Source organism: Rattus norvegicus, chromosome X (assembly GCF_021556685.1).
Source record: "Rattus norvegicus strain SHRSP/BbbUtx chromosome X, alternate assembly SHRSP_T2T, whole genome shotgun sequence".
Taxonomy (NCBI): domain Eukaryota; kingdom Metazoa; phylum Chordata; class Mammalia; order Rodentia; family Muridae; genus Rattus; species Rattus norvegicus.
Window position 1 is genome coordinate 44,557,026 of NC_141554.1, and position 18,441 is coordinate 44,575,466.

General features: G+C 38.9%; 1 protein-coding gene across 8 annotated transcripts in view; it reads left to right on the forward strand.

Annotated features, from left to right (window-relative positions):
• The first annotated feature begins 7,294 nt into the window (after positions 1-7,294).
• Cnksr2 (connector enhancer of kinase suppressor of Ras 2) overlaps positions 7,295-18,441 on the forward strand; it is a 269,745-nt gene continuing 258,598 nt past the window's right edge. For 6 of the 8 annotated variants that reach the window (XM_087600614.1, XM_087600615.1, XM_087600616.1 and 3 more), the window contains exon 1: positions 7,295-7,799. In XM_087600614.1, the coding sequence (XP_087456740.1) occupies positions 7,736-7,799 (64 nt within the window). In that variant the 5' untranslated portion in view covers positions 7,295-7,735. 8 annotated transcript variants of the gene reach the window in all.

Genomic DNA, 18,441 nt, shown 5'->3' on the forward strand with positions numbered 1-18,441 from the left:
GATAGAAAGTTTATAAGAGCCAGAGATAGTGGGCATCTTCAGTGAAACAGTATTTGCAGACATGGCAGGGCCACTACACACTTGAACTCACAGTGGCTGTGAGTTCACAAGATCAAGCCAGCAAAAATCTCAGCAGAGATGGGAAGGGGCTTATTACGTCCGAGGCTCCCAGGACCCAATGGGGCTGAGATTAGCTGAAATGCCCAACATAGAGGAGAGAACCTGTAGAGACCATATCCAGAGGTTAAGCAAGGTCCCTGGTTGGGGGATGGGGCCACCCACTCATCTCCAAATTTTTAACCCATTGCTTCTGTCTAAAGGATATACAGGGACAAAGAGAAGAGCAGTGACTGAAGGAAAGGCCATCTACCCCACCTGGGGATCCATCCCATACACAGACACCAAACCCACATACTATAGGGTATGCCAAGAAGTGCTTGCTGACAGAAGCCTGATGTAGCTGTCTCCTGAGAGGCTCTGCCAGAGCCTGACAAATACAGAGGCTGATGCTTGCAGCCAACCATTGAACTGAGAACGAGGTCCCCAGTGGAGGAGTTAGAGAAAGGACTGAAGGAGCTGAAAGGGTTTGTAACCCCATAGGAAGAACAACATCAACCGACCAGACTCCCCCCCACCCCACCCCAAGTGCCCAGGGCCTAAACCACCAAGCAAAGAGTACACATGGAGTGACCCATGGCTCTAGAGCGTATGTAGCAGAGGATGGCCTTGTCAGACATCAATGGGAGGAGAGGACCTTGGTCCTGTGAAGGCTCGATGCCCTAGGGGAATGCCAAGGCACAGAGGTGGAAGGGAGTGGGTGGGTGGGGTAGCACCCTCATAGAAGCAGGGAGGATGGGAGAGGGGGGAACTGGGAAAGGGGATACCATTTGAAATGTAAATAAATAAAATGTCCAATTAAAAAAAAAGTCCCACCTCTACTGAGGAGTTGGCAAACTACAGCAATAGGGAGAGGGAGGTTCAGATTCCTCAGGAATGTGTTCCTGAGAGGCTGCAATAGAAGGTTTCACACCAAGGTACATACAGTACTAAGTAGATCCAGAGGGTTTAAAGAAAAGAGCGCATGAAACTGGAAGGGAAAGTGGTGTGTAGGGGAGTAATTGGAAAGCAGGGGATGGTAGTAAATTTGATCAAAACATATTGTATCCATGTACAACATTCTCAAGAAAATAATAGAAAGAAAGAGCCAAAATAAAAACTTCAAACGTCCAGAATTTTAATTAATTGCACATTAACCTTAGGGAGACCTAATGCTTCAGAAAACCGTAGTCTTTTCAAACTTGAAGTTGGGCTGCTAATGCTGCTGCTGCTGATTTGCTAGGACATGGTGGGTTTTTCTAGTTTATTCAGGCAAAGGTGCAGTGGAATTCATTCTGTTAGGGATATTTATAGGCTTCATGGAGCAGATGTATGCCAAATAGTTAAACATAACTTAATCTGCAGCATAGTGGCAGTTGCTAAGTTGGATTGTTACACTTCTATAGTCAATCAGTGGGGAAGTAACAACCACCAATGTGGTTTAAAAGTTTATTACTTTATATGGATGGCAATGCAAACTCTGCTCCCCACATCTTTATTTCTAAAGGATGATACCACATCCATATATATGGCCAGATAATAGGTGAAATGATGTTGTGATAGGTTGTTCTGTGTTTGATCCTTGCTTATATGTCCTATGTGAAGATATGTAATATAACCACAGTGTCATGGCACTGTTCTGTCTATGAGATCTGGTAAGAGTGGGTCATTTTACAGGGTGTCATTGTGTAAAGATGTAATCAGACAAGAGTAGGTATCATTATTAGTGTCTGGGATTTAATCAGAATAATTTAAGCAGTGTTGGATAAATTGGAGAAAAGTAGTCACTCATTTTTCAGCCACCTAGATAAATTACATACATAGGGAAGCTAGGAAGAAAGATAAAAGTAAATCTGTGGGAAAAGTTAATGTCCTGTTACCAAACCTCTCCATTCTGATGTCTTAATTCTTTCACAAATTAAAACCAGACTATAAATACTATCTTAATTGACAACACCACCAGTTCCTATCTGTGACCCTCCAATAATTTTTCACTCCTGTCTACCTGAAGTTATTTGTTCATTGGGCTGTCATGACATGTCATAATCCTGGTTTCTTTTCCTCTTACCTTTCCCTCCTTCCCTCCCTTCGTCTCTCCTTCTCTTCCTCCCTCCTCCTTCCCCATTCTTATTCTTATTCTCCCATATGGCTTGCTTCCACTATTTTATTTGTGAATTCAGAAACTACCTCATATAAATTTCGCATCAACTGTCCCAGATTACTCATTATTTATCTTAACTTCTCAAGTCAGCTCCTTTTGTTTTAAATGATTTATGTAAGAGAAATAATTTATCCACCCAAGTTAGGCTCCTGAAACCATTCTTGATATTGTCCCTTTTCTAACCTCTCATCCACTTGATCAAGTTCTGAACAATTATTCTTTGAACCCTATCTTCTATATAACTACCCCTATTGCTCTATTTCTGACCAGATGTGTCCCTTTATTGGCCTATTGCCACGTTGTTTGAATTGATAGTCTTCTGTCCTGCCCTTCCAAATCCATATTCTCTCTGGCTAGCCGAGTAGTCTATATAAAACACAAACATCTCTAAGTCATTTGATCTTTAAATTGATGTATCTTAATTTATTTTTCCCATTCTCTTGCTATTGCCATCCATTTCTACTTCACCTCCTGTCACTTTTTGCTTTTCTTTAATATCTACAACTCAAGGACCCTTATACAATGCTATATAACCTTGCCCACCATTTGTCTAAAAGTCATTTGCTGCATTGTTGTTTAGCTGACATCCCTTAAGGTCTAAATTGAGCATTCAAATCTCCATATAGTCTTCTTTATAGTTGTCAAACATTCCTCTCTGCATAGAAGTTAACCTCAACTTTTTGCATAGTAGTAGACATATCTATCTTTGTACTTATCACATTATCCTATTAAATGAATTGTAAATGTTCTGTTTCCCCTACCAACATGTGAATATCCTGATCATTTACATATATAAAATTAAGATAATTTTTCTGACTGAAGGACAGAACTTGAGCCAGCATTTTTGATAGTGCTCAAAAAATGTTGAATAGCAAATTTTTGTATCCTTCACTAATGTCTGCCAAGTACATTAGAAACTTCCCTGGTGGGTAAGGGCTTTATGTATTAAGAAAACTAATCTTGGTGGGCTCAGGGGTTTTTGTTAGATTGTGATTAATACAGCAGGGGACAACATTGGAAAGAGCCCTTAAACACCTCTACTGGGACAACCTAAACTCAGGCCAATTTCTCTTCACTTAGAAAGGATTGCTGTAAATCTTGGTTGAAAAGGACATGACTTGATTTAATACAGCTTAGCTTTAAGGCACAACAACAAAGAAATGTTTCTACTAATTGAATTATCGTCTCTAGGTGCTCTTTATCCCCATTAAATCTAAAGGGAGATATAGCCTGGAGAAGTGCACTGAGGCCTATTTACAATTACAGTTACTTCATACATGATTCTTGGGCGATTGGAAACTTTGCTTGCTATCCGAGAGACTGTTTTCTTAATTGACAGCTGTTAGGCGAGTTATACTGGAAGCAACATTATTCCAGAAAATTTCACTAAGCTTTCTCTGGAAAAATATTTTTACATTATTCTTGGGAACCACTAGTCCTTTCTTTTATTGTTATTAATCTTATCAGGATTGCTGAAGTTTTTTTTTTTTTTTAATCAAGAGGGACTGTATGAGCAAGGTTAAATAATACACCTGCTTTTGAAATTATAAGCACTGTCTATGATTAATGAAAAAGGGAGGATCATATTTTCTCTATTTTGAGATATGAGATATCATATAATTGTTTTCTCCATGTTTTAGTGATCAGTATTGTTCAAAAATAAAAGACTAGAATAACTTTGCACAAAAACCATTGCTTATTATGAAAACAAGAAGCTGGAACATGACAGTGCATATTTGTAATTTCAGTACGTGGGAGTCTGATGTAGAGAGTTGAAGAGTTCAAGGCCAACTTGGACTATATTAGGTAGGTAAAAGATTAAAATATATCTTGTAATACAAAGTATCTTTGCAAACTATGTAGTAAGTAAAAGTCAACAGATCGCTTAATTTGGTAAACATTTATGTTCTCTCACTGACTCCAAAGAGACAAAGGCTTAAAAAGTCCTTCTTTCAGTGGAAGACTCCCTTCCTAGCTGATGGAATTCCTAAAAATAAGATTCGGTTAGAGCACTATTTGTAAATTCTTCATCTAAAGCTAATTAAGAGCATATTACACTTTAAAATCTTAACAGAGGATATGTTGGTTAAGGGATTTTTATTTTTATTTTGAAATCCATAGGGACAAAACATTAACCAGTGTCACAAATTGATTTAACCTCCTTAAAATAAAAGAATAGATTAAAAAGATTATTTTAATTGATTCATTTTGATATGATTGCAAATATCTCAAAAAATTATATATGCAATTAACTTAATTAACTTAACATTTCTACTCTGCTTGATTTTATAAAGAATCTGAGGCTCTTTCCAAAGGTTCATAGTTTGGCTTTTACATCTAGCCTGTGGAAGAATGTGTGACATCATACCAATTAGTTCATTATATTTTTATATATATTTATGACAACATACTTTACTTCTAATCTTTAAAATTTGAATACTAAGAAAGGCAATATTAAGTAGATGAGGATTTCATAGAATCACATTATAGTAAACTTACAAAAAATGGGGCAAGATGTTAAATTTTGAATAAGAGGCAGACTACATAAATGGTAGCTTGTTTGAACAGTTGTGAAAAGAAAAATGCCACAAAGATTCAGCTGAGTCATCTGTAGTTAAAGAATAAGAGCATCGATGACTTAATCCTTTCATTTCTTTCCCCTCCCCAAACCAAGAATGCAGAAAGTAAAAGGCCTGTTATGTTATGAAGAGATTGAAATAATTTATGCTAATTATATTGTCAATGTCAAAGTCAAATGCTATATTTTATTGGCGAACCTAAAGGAGGAGAATTTAAGAAAAAGGCCATGGTGTAATTGTTAGACAATAGGAATCTATACTCACAGTTTGGTTCATTCTTAGATTTTTATTTAGTTTTATAGTTATTTTACATGATTGGACAAACGTGCCTAACTCTAACACAAATTGGAGGGGGGCTATGTACTCCTTCAATCTAATATAGGGTCTTCCTCAAAATTCTCTTTTATTTTCCTACAATGTCACTTTCTCATTTTCTTTGCAAGTGGTCTTGTCACATAATTTCAACCAATGTATCCTTCCTTATCTATATTCTCATTCTCTCATCTATATGTCTATATCCTGGCCTGTGGCTTTTGTCTTGATTTCCTGCTCATCAGACAAGTGATGTCTTAATTTGCACTTGCTTGTGTTACGATTTACAGTGTGGTTGCTTGTCACAAATGGCCAGTCTTTCAGCCTGCATCTTGCTCTTGCAGTCACATTTGGTCATGTCCTATATTCTCATCATTTCTGGTTACCTAAGGATCAGGAAAATCCATGGTAAGTCACAGACTTCTCTGTGGTTAACAGAGAATTATATGATGTTCATCCTGGAGATCTTCAATGGACCACCCATTCACTACAATTGTCCATTTTATGACACTGATACATATCTTTTGGCTTGTTTCCCACGTTGAAATTCTGAAATGAACTTGCTGTTACAATCACACAAACTAGTTTATTTAACATGTATGTAACCATGTGTAATATAGGGGGTAAAGTCTCGGCTGTAAAATGTAGCTAACAGTAGAGCTAGTTTAAGGCAGAATAAAAATAAAGTGATTAGCACTTTGGCTAATAAAATGTGTGCTACCAGTAGGAATATTTTGATAACATTACTTGTATAATCTAAATTTCAAATTTTTGTCTATATCTTGAAGTTCGGGTTATTAGTAAACAAGTCTGAACACAAGGTTCTTAAATGTAATTCCTTTATTACCACTAGTGTGAAAACATCAATGTGTTATCTGCTATTGTTTTGCCTCCTTGTGTGTTGGGGGTGGGAACTTGCCAACTGAAGAAGTGATGTTCTTATAAAATTGAGTTAGACAAAACGGATAAAGTAGGAACTGACATGCTTTATTGGCATTACTGAAATGATTATAGAAATAAAAGGAGTTTCTCGTTTACTCAATGTAACTGTTTTAAGAATTATACTGAGAAAAACCAGTTATAATGGTGGTAGAGTTTGCTAATAGACGTTCTAGAATTGTCATTGAAAGTAAAGCCTCATTTAGGCAAACTGTGTTACTAAACGCTGCATAGGTTTTTGAAGCAAACAATATGTGAAACATCATGTTTGTAGTTTGTCGCTAACTTTATGTCCCATTATTACTCTTCGGATGTTATATAAGAACGACTGAACACAAAATGACACCACGTAAAACAGATATCGAGGACCTTGTGTTGAAGGAGTTGGCCAACAACTGGAGCCCAGAGCCTGGGAGGAGGCACGTGTGGGGTTGGGGAGGCGGTTTCCGAATCACCTGGAGCCTCTTGCAGTTGACAGCTCTGACTTCCTGGGTTCCTTTTATCACCCAGGGGAGATCTGACTACACGGACCATCTAGTCCCCTATGGGCGTCTCTGGCTAGCGCCAGGCTCCTATCTGCGGAAGCCCACACCCGGTGTTCTCCGCAGGGTACGGGGGAGTCACCTCGGGAGCCAACTCAGCAGCTGCGAGGGCGACAGAGAGAACAGCCAGGGCTCCCATTGTCACCCTAGCAGTTCAAAGGCGTCCCCTCCCCCTGGTGGCGAGGGGATCAGGGGATGGGGGTGCTATAGTACCCTCCTCCACCACCCCGGGCTCTCCGTTCAACTGGTGGGGCAACCGGTCTCTCTGAGTCTCCTGGGAGGCCACTGGGAGCTATGTCCTGCAGCGGCCGCACCTGACTGCCTAACCGACCTCCGGGCTGGGCGATCCTCCAGCAGCAGCGGCGGACTCCCAGGCTCCAGGCATCACCGCGGCACACGCCCTCCCGGCGCAGCTCCGGCCGAGTGCTACCCCCGGGGCGGGAAGGCGGGAGCGCGACCGGCCCACACCTGGCCCGCGTGTCTGACAGAAGTCGGGCGGCGGGCACGCGCGCTGGCCCACGCACGCGCACAGGGCTCGCGCGCACCGGCTGCCGGCCCTGGGGGCGGGACCGCGCGGCGGCGAGCGGGGCGGGGGGCTCGTGGAGCGCGCGCCCCGCACCCGAGGGCTGCGGAGAGATATTTTGGGTGGCAGGAGGCCCCTCGTCATTTCCGCCGGGCGGCTCGTCGTCGTGCCGGGGGCTCCACTCCCGCGCGCCAGGCGAGCGAGCGGGCAAGTTGGCTGCGGCCGTGCGCCGGCGTCTCTTCCCTTCCCCGCCGCGACCCTCGGCGGCTCGAGCCATGAACTGAAGCCCCTCGGGACGCACACCCCGGGCTGAGCCGCGGACGCTGCAGCTGCGGTGGCAGCCTGGGCTGGGACAGAGCCGACCCCGGCGCGTTATCCCGGCCGGCCGGCTGGCCGTCGCCGCTCCCACCGCGGCCGCCTCCGACGCTCCAGCCTCCGGACGGACACACAAAAGCCACCCTCTCCCTGTCGCCCACCCCAGGAGGCTGCGGCCGGCCACTGACCCCACCTGAGGGCGCAGCGGGCTGCGGACTTGGCTTTCTGTCCGAGCTCCGCGTCCCACGCGGCACCAACCCCGCCGCCCATGGCTCTGATAATGGAACCAGTGAGCAAATGGTCTCCGAGTCAAGTAGTGGACTGGATGAAAGGTAATGCCCTCTGTGGGGAAGGAGAGGCGACACTAGGGCGCAGGGTCCCGGTACGAGGGAGGGACACCCGACAGGGCATAACCCGTCCTGGGAGCTTTCAACCGACTGCTGAGGTCCTCCCTGGGGATGGCTAGGGGTCCTCTGGCTCTAGCAGGGACTCGGGGACCCTGGTCTCCTTTTGTCTTCAGCCTGGAGGGGCGCGGGGAGCAAGAGGGCGGCGGGCGCCACCTGGTTGAAGCTGGAAGCAGGGCGGTGGAATCCCCGCGCAGCTTCCCCACTTCACGCTTCCCTCGACGCCTTCGGGTTGAGAGGACGCGGCGACCCTTGTTTCCCTGCTAAGGGAGGAGCCCTTGGGACCTATTCTCCTGGTTGTCCCTGCATCAGCCCCTTTGTTCCTGGAAACCCGAGGCCCCTTCTCGGTCTTGCCCTGCCAAGTGCCTTCCCCAGCGCCAACTCTCCTGGCAACTTTTAAGCCCGCATAATGGGGTCAGGATGCAGTCGCTCTGGTTGGAAGCTGGGAACCCCCTCCATGATGGGCTGACGATGGTCGGGAAGGGGGCGCGCTACTTTGGGGTAACATGCTTCCCTTAGGACAGCATCCAAGCTGATATATGTGGGCTCCCTCCTGCGCACCCCAGCATGTCCTTTGCTTTTCTAGGTTGAGGTCTGCGATGTTTAAACCTCTCGCAGCTTCTTGTTAAGGGTCCAACGTTAGGTTTAAAGTAATGCGCATTCAAATATTCTCCTTTCTTCCATATTGAAGCCCCCCCTCCACCCCCGACAATCTCTAATGACCAGTTTCAAACCTTCGCCCTTCTCCTAGTCACAAATGTGGGCTTTTTCTCTAGTCTCTTGGCTTTCCTGTCTCACTATCTCCCTCTGTTGTCTGACTTGAGGGGCTTGTTAAGGACCTCTCCAGTCCATCCTCAGACTGAACTCTAAGGGGATACCTACCTTGGAATAAAAGATTCTTGGACATGCTTGGAAAAATGCTTGGGGAATATGAGAGTTCTGCTTGAGTTCATACCTGAGCAGGGAAACTTAAGATATGCTTCAAGCCTTATCTGTGAAAATGCCCCTTTCAAAGAGCAAGGAGCCCCTTTCCTAGGCTTGCTTAGCAGTCAGACTTTCTAAGCTCTATATACTTGAAAATGGGAGGGATTGAAGGTAGTGGGGAGAAATTCAGTTCTCTCCTTATCTTTCCCCCACCCTTTCGGACATTTGCCTATTTTCTAGGGGTTCTCTTTATTTGCTTTGCTTCCTTTTCTCCCTGATTTGCCCAGTTATTTCTCACTTACTTTGATTTTCCCATCTCATCTGTAGGAAAAATGCTTTGTAACTGCGAAGCACAGTGTAAGTGCAAGTGAATTAAATTAAACCTAATTCATTATTTATCCACTGCCCCTTGTGTGCAGTGCATTGGGTACCATGGGGGTTATAAAGATGACTAAGACAAAGTCTAGCCGTGGCTCTTCTTTTCTGCTGCTTGTTCTCTTTCCATATTTGCTATTAAAATTCCAGCTTCCTGAATTACACACACACACACACACACACACACACACACACACACACACAGGCACACATGTGCCTCAGGAAAATTCTGTCTTTTCAGTTTCTCAGTCATGGATGACAGAGTAGTCACAGGAAGTCAGAATGCTTTATTAAAATGCTTTCTTTGAATTTCTCTAACAGGTAAGTTTAGTTTGGGTCTGTTGCTGCAACAATATTCAGAGAAAAGCTGTCTTGGCTTCATGGGATTGCCTTCTAGAAATTCCCATGATTCGGGTAATGAGCACTGCATACTCCATCTTCTTTACCTCCCACCCAGTTAGTCTTGTGCTTTCCCTTCTCTGTTTAGGTCGCCTGAATCAAGCACAACATACGAAGTATGTCCTTTAGAAATCGCTCTAGTGCAAAATGTAGTTTCTTTGAACTTTAGTAAAGACTATTTCCTGTAATTTTAACTTCACATGATAATTAAGTTGGATAACTTGTTTTTTTTTTTTTGTACCTGTTGGTGACACATTTTATAGCTACCTAAAAAGATCAGTTAGATAACCAAGATAGAATTACATGCTTTTGTATAACAAAAGACTGAATGAGACTAAAAGAATAACTGATTTAATTATCAAGTTCAGGTCCCAGTTAGCTGCTTAGTCCCAAACTGCTTATTGTTAAATATTCTGTGATAGTCATATACATTTCAGATCCTATCAGAAAATAAGATTTTAAAAAACAGTTGGAGGAAATGAGAATTTCCCCAACTTGTTACTTATAAATGTTATCTTAGTTATTTTTCTCTAGTTCCACCAGTAAACTTAAAAAAAAAAAGACATTTAAAAATAGTTTCCACACTTTCCTCGTTTACAGAAATGTTGGAAAGCCAACTATTAATTTAGCCTATAGCTTTGAGTTGATTAGACCTTGCTTAATTATAATTATATAATTATAATTATAAGTGTTATAAAACCAGTACTAAGGATGAACAGCACTTTATTTATTATGTTTGTTTTTTCGTTTGTTTGTTTGAAAAGGGATCTTATATAGTACAGAGTAGCCTTGAACTTTCTGTATAGCCAAGCATGACCTAGGACTTCTGATCCTGCTTTTTCCACTACTCCAGAATTGGGATTACAGGTGGAAGCCACCCCTCCTGGTTTTATATGGTGCTTGGGGTCAAACTCAGGGCTTCCAACATGTTATCATGCTTTCTACAAGCATCAAGTGAGCCACATCCCCAGACCCTAAGAAATGAGTAAGGCTCTTGAATAATTGTAGCATTCGGGGAGCTCTTCAGAGCGTGTTAGTTGCGTGACCCCTTCAGCATCCTTCATATTTGTAGGTTTTAGTTACAGTAAAAGTGTAGCTACCTATACTGTTTTAGTATTCACATACTTTATTATTTCTAGACTGTTTTTTTTTATTTACCAGGCAGAAGAAATACAATTAGATCATATGTGTATGACTCCATGAAATTTATAGAAATGATACAGAAATTAAGTCCTCAAAGAATGAAATGAAGGATAAAAATAAATTTATTGGGATTGCACAGCGTGTGTTCAAGACTTGTTTAATGAAGGTCCATTAACACGGCAGTTAATTTTGGTCAATAATTGTTATTGAAATGTGTTTGAAAGAGATACTGAAAATGTCTATATTAACTATTAGCAAAGATGTAAATTGCTCATGCACTCTTTGTAAATACAGCACTGTCAGGTTTTTCTTTTTTTTCTGGCTGGCAATGTATATTTGACATGGCACATTGTCGTTGTTAGTTGCAGTAAATGTACAATACATGATCCACTTAGGATTCAGTAAAATAAGGCTTTCTAGTCCAGATTAATTTGATAGTATTTTTGAATATTTGGTGATGGCTCATAAGCTTTTACACTCATTAAAAATTAAGTATATAAAATTACTGCTGGAGAAAGTATACACAATCGGTTTATTAGCACTGGAAACCAATGTCCAATTGGAAAGCTTGTTTAATCATCTTATGCTTCTGATACTCTTGAAGCAGACCTTTCAAAACCAACAAAAGCAAGCAAGTTACTTAGAAAAGTCATAGGTGATAATGTAGGCAATAACTAGCTTTTCACTAAGCCTATTGTTCTAAAATATTATTTCTCAGGTCCTGTTGATTTGAAACTCCTAGAAATAGTTCATAATCTGTCGTTTCCATGAGTCTCTGAAATATAGCAAAAACTTCCTAACACTTCAGTGTTTCTCTTTTTATTTTTATTATTAAATGTCCTTGTTTATCTTATACCAAGTCATTCTACTCTTCCTTTTATAACTTTTTGAGCTTTGAGACTAATGCAACCTATCCTCATGATCAAGATAATTATTTTCTAGGACCATTTATTTTCCTCTGTGGCATTCTTTTATCGAGTTTGAATCTCTTTCTGGGTTAAATGAAATGACTATCATCTTCAGAGTGAAGCGGAAGACCCACTTGTGCTGGCATTTTCTGATGATCTCTGGGACTTAATGCTAATCAATCTTGCAGTATTATGATCCCTCAAAAAAAAAAACCCTACATTTTAAAATAGTCTTTAACCTATTCGGCAATCACCTGCCCTACTCTTTCTTGTTCATAATAATCCATTTTGTTCAAGAAGCAGTACCTGCCTTCTGATTTCTATATTAATGACTCAGCCATCTTGAGGATAGAAAATGAAATATTTAAAAAAAAACCCTAATGTTTAAAATACAGTTCTGTAATGGGGGAGATGTATATTGTTTAGTCAGTGTAAATGTGAAGTGATATAGAAGAGACTATATCTGATAAGACAAACTTGGACAGGTGATTAATAATTACTTTTCTCCCCTCATAGGATATCAGAGCTTAGGTTGAAACGTATCTTAATTTATAGAGGAAATTGTCAAAATTTTGAGTTGAATTGAGGGAAAGAAATCAGAAATATTTGCTTGGGAACTTGAAACTGCACATGGTGTTGTGGAAAGATGTTAAACTTAATTGATCACATTGGCTTTATCACTTTTGGAAAAAATAATAGTTTTTTCAAATACACGGTATTTGATAGGCACAGCAGTCATTTCCTCTGGATTTGACAGGTTTTTTTTTTCCTAATGGGAATTTTTGTTATTTTATGTAAAGAAGATATTTATCTTCTGATGTGTATAGTCCACAAGAAACATTTGATTTATAGTGTCATTGACATTTGATTTCTAATACAATCTATTCCTGATTAGAAGAAAGCAACTACTTATGTAATTATGTTCTGTTCCTGGGCTACTATTTACTCAGTGCATTTGCAAGGAAAGTATTTTAATGGAGTTTTACAATTCTTGTCTGCTTTAAAGTTTTCCTCTATAAGAGACAACAATGCTATTTAAGAAAAAAATGTTTTCTAGGATAAAGACAGGAACGAACTAATACACTTAGAAAATGCTTAAAAAGTTTGTCTTATGCATGCAAACACCAATCCATTAAAGATGACAGATTTGTGAACCAAGAAGGGATCCAAGGGGAGGACCGGGTTTTAGCAGGTATTTGAATTGTTTAATTAAGTTATATTTGAAAAGAAATGTATCTTAATGTGGGAGGCACATCAAGAGATTCTAGAGATGCAATAACGGTGTTAACTGAGAGTTTATCTGGCTTTGTCTGGTTGAAGTGGGAAAAGTGGGTAGGAGAGGGAAAGTGAGGGAGGAGTGTGAGTAGGTGACAAAAAGTACAAGAACAAATCTGCATATGAGCAAGACAATAAAACTCTCATCATGTCCTGAGTTTAAATAAATACCACATTATAAAACTTTGGCTGCCAAAAATCAGCCCACAAAGAATGTGTATTGAATTGGTACAGCTGTTTAAAATCTGTTTCTGAGGAATAATCTAGAAATAATGTTAAAGTAGTTATTTTGAAGATTAATTACATCATTAACATTATGCTTGATATTTAGAATTTTACTGATCCAAATCCTTCTATGCAGAATGAAACAAGGCTTTTGAATATCCGTACTGTTCTTAAAGCAATGATAAATTATCATTTTCACTTATAGTAGCACAACCCCAGATTAGAGCTTAATTTGTTTCTAATGACTTTTAGCTTTCCATATAATTTCTTTACAGTACGTCACACATAAGGCTTACTTTGAAAGATGCAGTGTTCATTTTTATAGTGTAGAAGAAGGACAGTGCATCTGAACTAATTTAAAGGGGGCAATAGAGAGCAAGTAATTTGAAAAAAGTGGAGTGTAAAATTTTTTCATGATTTTCATAGTTATTTAGTGTCTGAAAACAGGAAATAGAGTCTTGAATACAGAATCATTGTGTTGTATACCATCCAGTGAGTGAATGCACAGTTTTCATGGGTAGCATAGGTCTGTGCTTTTGAAAATGGTGTATTACTCTGGCAAATGATCAAAAGCCAAATAGTTCATTTTTGTTTAAAAAAAAACTTCAATCTTATTTTAAATTAAAACAAATATATATCCATGATACAGAAAACAAAATAGATGATTGTTTAGGAATTTTAGGCTTGTAGCAGGCTGTTTAAAGCCACATTTCTCAGATCTTCCCAGGTTTATGAGTATGCTCTATTCAGCAATTGTGGAGATGTTGGAAGAAAAGTTTGAAAACTGGCTCTAGAAGAAGAAAAAGTAAATGTAATGTACTATGTGTTTCTCTTTTCTACTCTCATTACAAAGGACACACTTTTGACTTTTTCTGTTAAGGGCATGATAATTATAGCATCTTCATTTTGTGTGATCCGTAAACCTAAGGCTACAATGAACTCCTTAAGAATGATTCTCAACCCCTACACCGAAGAACCGGGAAAGGCCCAAACATTTGAAATGTAAATAAAAAAATCCAATAACAAAAGAATGATTCTCAACTAATCACATCTCACTTCTTCCTTCTCTTGGTGGTTTTTTAAAATGACTTTTCATTGTTTTAGGCTAATGTTCAAAGCCGCTAACATGACCTATGAGTCCCTGAAGGTTGTGAGGTAAGGCTCATGATGGATACCAGACACTGGATACCTTAGTCCTTTTGTTTGTCCACAGCTAGGCCTTTATATGGATTTGATTCTTTCCTTCACTTTATTAGGTTTTATTGATCCTTCAGGTCTCAAGCTTTTCCTCTTACACATCAGAAAAGTCTTTCCCCATTTCCCAAATCTTGTAGGAATCCATAGTTGTATGTTCTCGTAGTACAACCTACACCTCTTATGTTCCACTTACTGATTTTATTTTAGCATTCCTTCCTATGATTATCTAATGACTGTTCTACTAGATGAAGGCACAGACCCAATCTGTTGTAAATAACAATGTATAAAACACTAGTGGTAATATATACAATCAGAAAACATTTGTTCAGTGAAGGAATAAATAAATTTATTTTCAGGTTACTGATCTGTCAGCAAATCTTTTTCCTAGGTGACAAGGCTTGCACATAAATTGTCTTATTGCATTTTAATAGACACTCCATTGCTAATGTGCATGCTATATGCCAGAATATAGGCTAAGATAGGGTGTATGATCTCTATTTCTTGGTTGTACTGACTTTACCCAATTCAAAATCCTAAATCATGGCTTAGAATTATTGTGTTAAGAAATATTAATAATTTCAGTGAGTGAATGGATGACACTGGTGTTCATACCATAGGTATTACAATATGACACAGATCCTATTTTCTAATTAAAATAGGCTCGTACTATATGCAAACACCTATAAAAAATATTTAGTTTAAAAACTAAAATAAACCTCTTTTAAACATTTCATTTACATCAGTCAAATATCTTGACTATTTCACCATTTTATAGTTCAGAAAGAACTCTATAGAGAGCATGGGAGACTGGTATTGGTAGAATCCCTTTGGGTTTTTAATTTCCATATAAGGGTTTAAAAATATTTTATACAATATTATTAAATGTATTTTTCCATAGTGAAAATACAGTTGACTTAATTAAGGAAATAATTCGAAAAAACTCCATTTAATTAAACATATTATTATCACATATTTTAAATATAGAACTTATATTTTATTATCAGAAAGTAAGATACTTAAAACACTTTTAAATTAATAGTTTTGTAATTTTCTGTCCTTCCTCCTGTGTTTGATAAAAAATATGTTGAATACTTTAAAGTTTATGTAAGTTTATTTTGTTAAGTGTTTAGCAGTTATTTTGTAAGAACATATATGGAAGATTCACTATAAAATATTGCTTGTTGAATGAATGTGCCCCATGTGGATTTCTTGAGAGTAATGTGCTATTAAATAAACACTACTAGAGAGTTTCTTAATAAAATATTTTTCCTCTCAGTTTAAAGTTTGTAATGCATAAGTTACCATAACTGAATTCTTAAGACTTTGACAACACACACACTCACACACAGACATACCCACTATCAAAAAACAGAAAAAAAAAACCCCAAGAAACATACACTCACAACCCCTAAACAACGAAGTAAAAACAAAACCCCCAAATACACAAAATCAGAAACCATAATATTTAAGCAAAAGACTAGTAAGACAAAGGAATGCCCAAAGAAAGCAATATGAGACAAAAAGTCTATAAAAATCCCATTGACTTCAACGTGCTAGCCATCTACTGCTGGTCACGGGGCCTACCCATGTGTGCTTAGTATAACCAGTGAGACTCCATTGGAGAAAACTAATATTTCCTTTGGCAAACAGATGTCAATTGCAGATAGCTTCTTTGTTAGGGATGGGAGCCCATGCCTACCTCCCCCTCTCAGTGCTGGCACCCCATCTGCCTTGAACCTCTAAAGGCCTCAAGTATGTTGCCACAGTCTCTGTGAGTTCATACGTTCATCATCAGTCCTGTTGTGTTTAGAAGACACTGTTTCCTTGGTGTTATCCATAATGTCCCAGATAATTCTGTAGGACTCTGATTTGCACTTATATATTGAATTTACTTACAAATAAACATTCATTCACTATGATAGAAAATTTAAAGCTTGAAAAATATATTCCTTTTTTTGATTTTAATTGAAATTATAAAAATCTAGTATAGGTTTGCATTATCTTCCTCATCTTTATTAAGTTTCATCAATACTTTCATTGGTCCATTAAAATTTAAATTAAGTAGCATTTATGTTCATCTGTAGAATATTTTGGCACAATGTAAAATTTTTCAAAAGCTAAGTATTAAGTAAACTAAAACTTTAACATTAATATTAAACTGAAAATATTTGTCAATGTTATATACATCTCTATTATGTTGACTTGACATTAATGTTCTTAGACATTATTCTTCCAAGATAGATTGGATAATCTTTAGATATAGTGATATATAAGAATGTTTTGTCAGTCACTTTTTAAATTATTACTCAATAATTTATTTTGTTATTTGCTTGAATTTTTATTTTGTTTTATAAGCATTTGTTATTTAAAGAACAGTTTATAACATGTTTTCCCAAATAATACCTATAAGTCAGTAGAAGTCTGACTGAAATCCTGGATCTTACTTTTTTATTGTTTATTAGTGAACAGTTGTGCAATTTATTATAAGTAGCAATAACATTAAGCCTTCCATTTAAATTTAAGTGAATAAAAGATTTCTTACTTTACTATGATTTGAGGGAGAGAGGTGGGGGAGGAAAAAGGGGACAGGATCAGGTATTGGAAGGGGCAGGAGAGAAGTACAGAGGGTCAGGAAATCAGATAGAAATATGTAGCAGTGGAGAATGGGGAACTGGGGTTAGCCATTAGAAAGTCCAAGACTCCAGGGAAGCGAGGGGCCCCCAGGACCCAAAGGGGTTGACATTAGCCGAAATATCCAACAAAGGAGAGATAGAACCTGTAGAGATCACCTCCAGTAGATAGGCACAGCCCCCAGGTGAGGAATGGGGCCACTCACCTGTCTCAAAATTGTTAACCCGGAAATGTTCCTGTCCAAAGGAAAGGCAGGGACAGAAAATGGAACAGAGACTGAAGGAAAGGCCATCTGAGGACTGCCCCAACATGGGATCCTATCTACACACACCAAACCCAGACACTATTGCTGATACCAAGAAGTGCCTGCTGACAGGAGCCTGGTATGGCTGTTCCCTGAGAGGTCCTACCAGCACCTGACCAATACAGATGCAGATACTCACAGTCAACCATTAGACTGAGCCTGGGACTCCAATTCCCAATGGAAGAACTGAGGACTGAAGGAGCTGAAGGGCTTTTCAATCCCATAGGAAGAGTAATATCAATTAATTGGACCACCCAGAGTTTGCAGAGCTCCTAGAGACTAAAGCACCTACCAAAGAGTACACATGGAGAGACCCATGACTCCAGATATGTATGTAGCAGAGGATGGCATTATCTGACATCAATGGGACAGGAAGCCCTTCAGATGGAAGCTGGATGTTCTAGTGTAGGGGATGCTAGAGTGGTGAGGCGGGAGTGGGTGACTGGGTGAAGAAGCACCTTCATAGAGGCAAAGAGGATGGGGAGACAGGAATGAGATGGGGGCTTTGTTTTGTGGAGTGGAAACCAGGAAGGGGATATTATTTGAAATGTAAACTAATAAAATGATTAATAAAAAAGAGAAATATTTAGAGATGTGGTCTCCATCCATCACTACTGTTATTCAATATTATTAATTTTTAAATGTTATCTAAGGTTTCTCAAAATGAGCTTATTTACTTCTTAGTCCCATTTTGAAAACAAACTGAAAATGTGAAGTCATACTTTTTGAGTGTTGTTTACCAAAATTTATCCTAGAATTAATTTTCTAATGAGATGGTTATAATAATCATGTAATCAACTAATAAAAGTTTTAAACTGTAGCCTTAAATAATTCTGAATGGTTGGTTTTAAGAATCTGTTTCATTTTATGTGTCCTATATGTGTATGCAGGAGTTTACTTCTTATGCTACATATTGTCTTACTCTGGTTGTATTGTTTTCAAAAAGTTTAAACACACTGGGTCCTTGTGGTTTTTCCCTCCTTCCAGAGCAGAAAATTTATGTTTTATTTTTTTGTGTGTGATTTATTTATATTGTATTTTTCAAATGGGCCATGAAGATATTAAATATGTGTACATATGATACAAAATGTAGAATGTCAGCTATTGTTGCTTAAAATATAGAAACTCAATAATCTGATTCATAACTATTAATACTACTAGAATGTACATAAAAATCACATTTTATATG